This window comes from Lolium perenne, chromosome 7 (genome assembly GCF_019359855.2).
Source record: "Lolium perenne isolate Kyuss_39 chromosome 7, Kyuss_2.0, whole genome shotgun sequence".
NCBI classification, from domain to species: Eukaryota; Viridiplantae; Streptophyta; class Magnoliopsida; order Poales; family Poaceae; genus Lolium; species Lolium perenne.
The window spans coordinates 5,035,327-5,045,461 of NC_067250.2; the positions used below are offsets into that span (position 1 = coordinate 5,035,327).

At 50.2% G+C, this 10,135-nt stretch overlaps 1 protein-coding gene across 1 annotated transcript; it reads left to right on the forward strand.

The window, feature by feature from the left end:
- Window positions 1-1,591: 1,591 nt before the first annotated feature.
- On the forward strand, window positions 1,592-6,828 carry LOC127311613 (cellulose synthase-like protein D2). The gene is made up of 4 exons (XM_051342060.2): window positions 1,592-1,859; window positions 2,185-3,192; window positions 3,680-4,487; window positions 4,775-6,828. Exons 2-4 carry the CDS (start codon window positions 2,219-2,221, stop codon window positions 6,536-6,538), a joined length of 3,546 nt encoding a protein of 1,181 aa, XP_051198020.1. The 5' UTR covers window positions 1,592-1,859; window positions 2,185-2,218; the 3' UTR covers window positions 6,539-6,828.
- Window positions 6,829-10,135: the final 3,307 nt, after the last annotated feature.

Consider the following 10,135-nt stretch of genomic DNA (forward strand, 5'->3'; position numbering starts at 1 on the left):
AGTATATTAAGCTATAGAGGGGAGGGGGGGGGGGGGGGGGGGTTGGTGGTGGAGTTTGAGACGGGCCTCTCTGCCACCGATGGGAACTACGGCAGCCCCTTCAACCGATTCGGCCGACGAGACTGGTGGAGGGCCCGCTCTATCGATGGCGTGCTGGCGCGGGTCGGCTACCGCCCCGGGTTGGCCATGCGACGAACGTCGCGTCGCCTGCACATGTCACGGAGTCGTTGCCCATCCATCGCACACCCTCGACTCCAACGGCCACACCGGCGCGAGTTCATGTGTGCTCATCACCGTCATCTTCATCGCGTGGCCGTGTCACCACGATCAAGGTGGAGGCTCCATCGCCACCCCCTCGAGGCCGATCTAGGAGTAACGATATTGTCTTTCAGCCCGATTCGTCGTAGCCGTCATCGCCCCCTCGAGGTTGCGTCTCCTTCCATCATCCCGACGCACTGAAGTGGAATATGGCCGACGACCACATATCTTCAAAGGCGGAGAAGAAAATGGTTGAGTACGTGCAGCACCGATAACCCCGTGGACTCTCTTGGCTCCACACTAACCATGGTGGCATCCGTCAACGATGTCTAGGCCATGGCGACCGCCGACGAGTACAGGAAGTGGTGGCCCGCCACCGACAACGGCAACTTCATTGACCTAGAGGCCGGCGGCGCGCGACAGGGCGAAGGTGGTGACAGCGATGAGAATTGGAGCTTCTCGCCCTCCTTCGATGACATCGACACCCTCTACAGGAGTGCATTCGACCGCCGTTTCAATTAATTTAATTTAGTTTTAGTTAAACTTTGTTTAAATCCTAAATGTTTGAATGAATTTTGTCTAAATTTTGCAAAAAATCTTAATCCATTGATCTTTTGGGGGTTCAACACTAGCTGTCGGTGTGCACGCCGAACTCGTCCGTATGGTAGTGCCTGCTACATGATGTGTTGTCGAACGCCTTGACGATCATCCCACTGTCGCCTTCGTAGAGGAAGGTGATCCGACCTCGAGGTTGTGGGTGCGGGCGAACATGTCCAACCCGGTATGCAGGTACATCTTGCCCTGCATGTCGAACAAGACCTCGACATATGACAAAGGGTTAACTTGGTGAATGCCCATTATGATGGACTTGGGTTTCAGGAAGGAAGACGTCGGCGAATCAACTGGACGTTCAGTCAAACTTAGGTAGACGACGAATATTACTATCAAGGGCGAATCACCGAGATTAGAAAATGTGGAACTAGGGTTACATGGGTGTTTTGTATGATTCGATCTATCCTCCTCGCCGCTAGGTGTGAATATAAGCGACCGTGAGATCGCAAAGGGACGCTCGGTCGAGCCCTTGCTAGTATAGGAAGAAACAATTTTAATGGCTTGGTGCACTCACCGGCGGCGTGACGACGCGTTCTTGGAGCGGCACGCGGTTCCTTGTACAGCTTTTCTCCACCAGCAGCCCATGCAACCCAACCTCAAAGGAAGCTTTCTTTCTTTGTTGGAAGAAAAAGAAAACAATTTTTTGTGTGTGCCCTTCCTTTGGTTTGAAAATTTTGGGCTCGCCCGTCCATGTGAAAGGGCTGCCGTCCGGCCGTGTCTCTTCCTCTCACACTCTTTCCCTTTCCTACGGACTCCCTACTACCACTTCCTGCCACCTGCTGCTTCCGACGGACTTCGTCTTCCCCAGCCAGCCAGCTCCAATCCTACTAGTACTAGTACCAGCCTCCCCCCCCCCGGCAATCCGCACCGCCTCTCTCTCTTCCTCCGCCATCCCGTCCCGTTCACGCCACACCAAGCGCGCCATTACGCCGTCCGACCTCCGCTACCTGGGACTGCTCTCACCCGGTCCTTGCTTCCCAACTCGAATGGTAAGGATCCCCTACTTCTAAAGCATGTCTCTTCTCAATCCGTGGTAGATTTCGTGTTCCTGGTTTGGATTCTACCGGCCGGCGGCGGCGGCGGCGGCCTAGATTTGCCGGTCGATCCGTGTTCCTGCTGCGATGCGAGCCGGAGGGTTTTGAATCCTTCGCTGGTTTCTTGGTTTCTTGGGCCCTGCCGGCCGGGATTTCAGGCCGATGTTCCGGGCGGACTGTCCGATTTGACTATGGAAAGTGCCGGGCCGCTCAAATATTCCATTTATGACGCTCGATTCTGATTTGGATTCTTCCCCTTCCTCCCTCCCTCCCTCCGCAGATCGGCAGCTCATCGATCTAGGCGCGCGGACTCCATGGCATCCACCAACAACACCAACGGCGGCGTGCTGCGGCACAGCAACAGCAGCCGCCTCGCGCGCATGTCCTACTCGGGCGGCGACCGCGACGTCCACTCCGCCGCAGCCGCCCCCACCGGCACCGACCGGCCCATGGTGACCTTCGCCCGCCGCACCCAATCCGGCCGCTACGTGAGCTACTCGCGCGACGACCTGGACAGCGAGCTGGACGCCGCGGGCAACTTCTCGCCGGACCGGGACGACGAGTTCCTCAGCTACCACGTGCACATCCCGGCCACCCCCGACAACCAGCCGGCCATGGACCCGGCCATCTCGGCGCGCGTCGAGGAGCAGTACGTGTCCAACTCGCTCTTCACGGGGGGGTTCAACAGCGTCACGCGCGCGCACCTCATGGACAAGGTCACCGACTCGGACGCCTCCCACCCGCAGATGGCCGGCGCCAAGGGCTCCTCCTGCGCCGTGCGCGGCTGCGACGGCAAGGTCATGAGCGACGAGCGCGGGCTCGACATCCTGCCCTGCGAGTGCGACTTCAAGATCTGCGCCGACTGCTTCGGGGACGCCGTCAAGAACGCCGGCGCGCTCTGCCCCGGGTGCAAGGAGCCCTACAAGTCCACCGAGATGGAGGACCTGGCTGGCTCCGACAGGCCCACGCTATCGCTGCCTCCGCCGCCTGGCGGCGGCGCCCCCGCGTCCAGGATGGAGCGCCGGCTCTCCATTGTGCGCTCGCAGAAGGCCATGACCAGGAGCCAAACCGGCGACTGGGATCACAACCGCTGGCTCTTCGAGACCAAGGGCACCTATGGCTACGGGAATGCTATCTGGCCAAAGGAGAACGAGGTGGAAAACAACGGCGGTGGCGGCGGCGGCGGCCTCGGTGGCTCCGATGGCCAGCCTGCCGAGTTCACCAGCAAGCCATGGAGGCCGCTCACCCGGAAGCTCAAGATCCCTGCTGCAATCCTTAGCCCATACAGGTATGCACAGGACCAAGTGCCTATATTACCATGTTCTCATTCATGTTTGGTCCATTCATCACATGGCAAATGTACTGACCCATGATACATTTGATTTGCTAATCTAAAAAAAAATGCTTCTAAAGTCAAACTTCGGTTCAACCTGGATCTCTAGATTACTCCCAGTTGTGATTCAGTCTCTACTCATTATTAAACTAGTAAGTAGGTTAGATGAGTTGTTAGATCTTTGCCACGTTTTTATGATCTCCTCTGAAATTCGAAGCAAACATGATGTAATCTTATATCTATATATGAAAATTGTTAGCTAACAAACACTTTTCAATTAAATAATATAGTAGTATTCAGCTTCATGATGTTTAGATCGCATCCTTTGCTTTTAGCACAAGAGGCACTTGCATTGGCACAAATTCTGAACTACTGTCTCGTTTGCTGATAGAAGACTTGGTTCTGCAATTCATTAACTTGTCTGCCCTGATGCTTCACGCAGGCTTCTTGTTCTTATCCGCCTGGCTGTTCTTGGTCTGTTCCTTCACTGGAGAATTAAACACAAGAATCAGGACGCAATGTGGCTATGGGGCATGTCCGTTGTTTGCGAACTCTGGTTTGGCTTCTCTTGGATCTTGGATACGCTTCCAAAGCTGTGCCCTATTAACCGAGCAACTGACCTCGCTGTCCTGAAAGACAAATTTGAAACCCCAACGCCGTCAAATCCTAATGGAAGATCTGATCTGCCGGGGCTTGATTTATTTGTGTCCACTGCGGATCCAGAGAAAGAACCTCCATTAGTCACAGCAAACACCATTCTGTCCATCCTTGCTGCTGACTATCCTGTCGAGAAGCTTGCTTGCTATGTATCTGATGATGGAGGTGCTCTTCTCACATTTGAAGCGATGGCTGAAGCTGCTAGCTTTGCTAACATGTGGGTTCCTTTTTGCCGCAAACACACCATTGAACCTCGCAATCCTGACAGCTACTTCAGCCTGAAGAAGGACCCATACAAGAACAAGGTACGCTCAGACTTTGTCAAGGACAGAAGGAGGATCAAGAGGGAGTATGATGAGTTCAAGGTCAGGATCAATGGGTTGCCTGACTCAATTCGTCGCCGCTCCGATGCTTACCATGCCAGAGAAGAAATCAAAGCCATGAAGAGGCAGCGTGAAGCTGCTCTTGATGACGCAGTGGAGGCTGTTAAAATTGCTAAAGCTACCTGGATGGCTGATGGCACACATTGGCCTGGTACCTGGATTCAGCCATCCGCGGAGCATATGAAAGGTGACCATGCTGGAATCATTCAGGTATACATTCTTTGGCAACCTTCCTTCTCTTTGCTATTATATATTGGTTGCAATGTGTCCTCGGATACCTAAAAAGAATACATATGCAAATTATGGGGATGTCTGATTAAGCGAGTTATACCTTTTTAATTCTTAAGTATACAGTAGTTTTTTAACCATTGGATAAATCCAGCATTGAGAATCCATGAAAATTAACAGAGGAATGAAAAAGTTAAGCAATTTACAATTATCAAAACTGTGTGTTTATATGAACCAATATGTTGATCATACATTATTCTGTTCTTCAGGTAATGCTGAAACCACCTAGTGATGATCCCTTGTACGGCAGCAATGGTGAAGAAGGCACACCCCTTGACTTCACCGACATCGACATCCGTCTGCCTATGTTGGTCTATGTATCCCGAGAAAAGCGCCCAGGCTATGACCACAACAAGAAGGCTGGTGCGATGAATGCCCTAGTCCGTTCATCTGCTGTCATGTCAAATGGACCTTTCATCCTCAACCTGGACTGTGATCATTATGTTTACAACTCCCAAGCTTTCCGTGAAGGCATGTGTTTCATGATGGACCGGGGTGGTGACCGTCTTGCCTATGTCCAGTTCCCGCAACGGTTTGAGGGCATTGATCCATCAGATCGGTATGCTAACCACAACACTGTCTTCTTTGATGTCAACATGCGTGCACTGGATGGTCTCATGGGACCAGTCTACGTCGGCACTGGTTGTCTATTCCGTCGTGTTGCTCTGTATGGATTTGACCCTCCACGCTCCACGGAACATGGTGGCTGCTGCAGCTGTTGCTTCCCGCAGAAGCGCAAGATCAAGAAGAGTACTTCGTCAGCTACATCCGAAGAGACACGGGCTTTGCGTATGGCAGATTTTGATGATGAGGAAATGAACATGTCAACATTTCCCAAGAGGTTCGGCAACTCAAACTTCCTCATCAACTCTATTCCAATTGCCGAGTTCCAAGGGCGTCCGCTTGCTGATCACCCTGGTGTCAAGAATGGCCGTCCTCCTGGTGCCCTCACCGTGCCTCGGGACCTTCTTGATGCTTCCACGGTTGCTGAGGCTATTAGTGTCATCTCATGCTGGTATGAAGACAAGACAGAGTGGGGTCAGCGTGTTGGATGGATTTATGGTTCAGTCACGGAGGATGTTGTCACAGGTTACCGGATGCACAACCGTGGATGGAAGTCAGTCTACTGTGTGACCAAGCGTGATGCTTTCCGTGGCACTGCACCCATCAACCTTACTGACCGTCTCCACCAGGTGCTCCGATGGGCTACTGGTTCAGTGGAGATCTTCTTCTCCCGGAACAACGCGCTGCTCGCGAGCCGAAGGATGAAGCTCCTCCAGAGGATTGCGTACCTGAACGTCGGCATCTACCCGTTCACGTCCATCTTCCTCATCGTCTACTGCTTCCTGCCAGCGCTGTCCCTCTTCTCGGGGCAGTTCATCGTGCAGGCGCTCGACGTGACCTTCCTCACCTACCTGCTCGTGATCACTCTGACGCTGGTCATGCTGGCGGTGCTCGAGATCAAGTGGTCAGGCATCAACCTGGAGGAATGGTGGAGGAACGAGCAGTTCTGGCTCATCGGAGGAACCAGCGCTCACCTTGCCGCTGTGCTCCAGGGTCTCCTCAAGGTCATCGCTGGCATCGAGATCTCCTTCACGCTGACATCCAAATCCGGTGCAGAGGACGAGAACGACGAGTACGCTGACCTGTACATCGTCAAGTGGACGTCGCTCATGCTCCCGCCCATCGTGATCATGATGGTGAACCTGATCGCCATCGCCGTCGGGTTCAGCCGCACCATCTACAGCGAGATCCCGCAGTGGAGCAGGCTCCTGGGTGGCGTCTTCTTCAGCTTCTGGGTGCTGGCACACCTGTACCCGTTCGCCAAGGGCCTCATGGGGAGACGCGGGCGGACCCCGACCATCGTCTTCGTCTGGGCAGGCCTCATCGCCATCACCATCTCCCTCCTGTGGGTTGCCATCAATCCACCGTCCCAGAACTCGCAGATCGGTGGCTCCTTCACGTTCCCGTGATCGCTTCTCTTCCGCAATATATCTTATACTATCATATGAATTCGTATACCATTTGTCCCAGCAGCTGTAGTAGCCTTCTTCGTGGAGCTAGCTGATGGGGAGTAAATTCTGACTCTTCCCCTTGGTTAAACTAGGTATTTTTTGTGTTCTCGAAAAACTGTGGATCATACTAGTTCGTTTGTTCTTTCTATTCTGTTGCTGAGATGAGGTGAGATGTGGTTCTGTTTGGACCTGGACAACATCAATCAAGTACAAAAATTCAGAAGTTGTAGCAAGTTTCCAGAGTTGCATTCTTCGTGTCGTGGCTCGTTGATATCTGTTTACCTGTGTGTTGTTTTGCTTTGATTTTTTTTGTTGCTTATGAGCTTCGTGCCCGGTCTGTATATATGATCTTCATGGGCGTAGATTTCTCTGGCAGGTTGAATTGTAGTACTACTTGTGTGCTTGGCATCGCATAGCATGGCGAGGTCAGAACTTGTGTGTGCGACCGTTTCAATTGAGTTCAGTATTTTGTACGTTATTATCATCGATGGTCGTTGGCAGCGATTGATGGATGAAGACACTGATTATGACAAGCAAGAAAGCACGCGTAGCCATTTGGCAAAAAGAACAAGTCCACTGCTTTCTATGTACCCTGCCATTTGGCTAACCCCTTTTTTGGCTTAAGAATAAATAGGAAGCACCGAGGTATCTCATCTTGATTACGACACAAGATGAATGAAAAGTACTCCCTCCGTTCATGCATGGTTATACTGAAATATATAAAATATCTTACAATAGTAAACGAATGGAGTAGTAATGATCCAACAACCTCAACCTTGAACATTAGCTGTTCGTCATACATACCGCTCCATCTTTGTCCAATTAGTAGAGCTGGTCTAGACGGACAAGAGAAAAAACATAAGGCAGAATGTGGCAAGGGTCAGAGAATAGGCAGAGTTGGGAACAAGAAAACTAGTTCCTTTGTTAAAAAGATGAGAGCTTGTTCAGTTTGGACCTGAAGAACAAGTTCAGAAGTTTCAGTTTGTTCTTCAGAGACCCAGCCCAAGCAAATCTTGCATTTTTGTTCTAATTTTCCTGCTGCATGTGGCCATTGACCCATTGTGTTGCGTCTTCATGAAGCTGCAAACAAAGCTCTGATCTGTTCTCCGCATGGATCTCTGACCAGGTTGTAGTAGCTGCATGTGGTGACCACTCTGGTGAGAATGGTGCCAAAAGAACAAGTCAATTTATTCCTCTGCACTCTTTCCTTTGGGTGGACTGATGCGAAGAGAACTTGCATCCATATATGCAATGAAACAAAGAAAAAATTATCTGAAAAGACAGCTAAACCATACACTGAGAAATTTATCTTTCTATTGACGATTTGAGTTTACGACAAGAGTAAACAACACTAGTGGTCCTGATTTTTCCCCGCACCTTCACATAGGCCACCTTTTCTTCGGTGCGGGTCTTACCCATCTCCTCTCCGAACCTCGTCATCGGAGCAGCCCGTCGCAGCACAAAGGGTCACTTGTTTGACATAGGCCGTCTTGAGCTTCACGGTGCCACCACGGTGAGGTCTTCTATTGGTCGCTTCTTCGAGGAAGTGATCAAAGTTGCTGCAGAGTCATGATGATAACGTTGGTGGGCAACCGCGATGACCATCCCCGCTTTAGTGGTGCGTGTGCAGCTCAGGGTGGCCGTGTGTGTCCTCGCAACGGTCGTGTTCCACAGCGGTCGGTGGGGGTGTTTGTACCGTTTTGGCCAGGTTTCCGCTGATAAACTTGACATCTATTCTTGTTCTCTATTAATGAAAATTGTCTCGTTTCAAAACAAATTTCTCCTGTTGCATGTAGCCATTTTTTTTCGTAATGGGGGCATACTCAGCCTCTAAATAAAAATGATGCATATGCCTGCTTTACAAGTGTCATAATTATTACAGGATCAGCCAGCGAAAGACAGAAAATTCAGATTCCAATGATACATCAATTAGCAGATGTGAGTGTTGTGTTGGGTCTTCATGAAAATACCAACAAAGCTCTAATCTGTTCTCCGCATGGCTCTCTGACAAAGTTGTAGCAGCTGCCACCACTGCCCACTGGCATGGTATGTGTACCAGTTCAGTTCAGGCTTGGTGACCATAATGGTGAAAACATGCAAGCGGGCTTGGTGTTATTTCGCCTAAAGTATAAGTCAGCCGTAAGCTTGATCGCCTTGTCGAACATAGAGATGACAGGGGATGATCGATTGTTGTCTTGTCGAACGTGTACTCGCTCTTCTTCCGAATAACCCACCGGATAATGGTGAATTGGTGATATTGGAGTTTCAGGAACAAAGGTTTTGATTGTCCAGGCCAGCGTAGCAAAGCGAGTCTATGTGCCAATCTTCATCACGTGCCATTGTTAATTTGTTATTGATGTTTGTTTGGTTTATTTGATCTGATGGATCGTCCTATCGTAGCCTTAGCTTGCAGCTATTTAACTATGTCATGCTGAACATACAAGAAATGCCTGGTATAGAAGAGTCCCAGTTTGATCCTTATATAAATGTATGTCATTAAACTACAAAATAGTGAAGCTTCAACAACCTCCAACCATGAATACCAGTCATTTGTCATGTGTTATATATACCGCTCCATCTTCACTAACGCAGTAGCATGAGGCTCTAATAATCTGGATACTTTTCTGCCATACAATGAGATAGCTGGCACATGGGAGGAGAAAATAGGAGTAGTTAGACAAACAAGATAAAAACATTAGACGAGGGAAGAAAAAAGAACATAGGGAATAGGAGACGTCGGGAACAAGAAAATCACAAACATTGCATCTGAAGCGACCGGTCCAGGTCGGAAGCGCCGTTTGAAGATTGCTAGAAAGATCTCCAGGGGTGTGGGCGGAGCCGCTGCGTCCCTCAGATGCACTGAATATCAGAGAAGGGCATCTGAGCCTCAGTGAATAGGGAAGAACAAATCTTATGGGACCAGAGGCAGACGAAAATGAGGTGCTAGGATGTCTCCAATCTCTGGATACACATCGGCACTCGCCCTTGAAATGTCTGTCCGTGGCTCCGTTCTCTTGAGGTCAATGCGTACGTAGCAGCAGTGTCCTTAGACTTATGGCGAGTGCCAGGTAATCCATACATGAAGGATTGCTTGTTAACTTTCTGGGACACTTTTGTGGCGTCCATGCGAACATGAACGTTTCCTCATTTGTTTGTGCAATTGTCAAGTTCAGGAATTGGTCATCTCCAGTTCAGATACAGTACATGTGATGGTCCAGATATATCTTAGGGTCAGCCCACTCTTCTTCGTTGTACAGGACATTAGCGCATTGGTTTCACCAGGTCGTTTTGGGAGGCTTTGAATGAAATTCAAATCACTAGTGACGTAACTGCAGCATAGGAAGCCCAGCTCGTCGCAGTCCACTGCTGCAATTCACCGAGTTGAAATGTGTTAATGAAAGTATTTCCTGATGTTTTGATGGTGACACGTGGTGGTGAAATTGTTGAAAAATACTGGCAGTGCAGTATCGGGGAACTGTAGATTTCAGGTATGGTTAGACATTGTTCAGTTAAACATTCAGTAACTTCTAACCTTGTAGTGTTATTCTTGCAGAG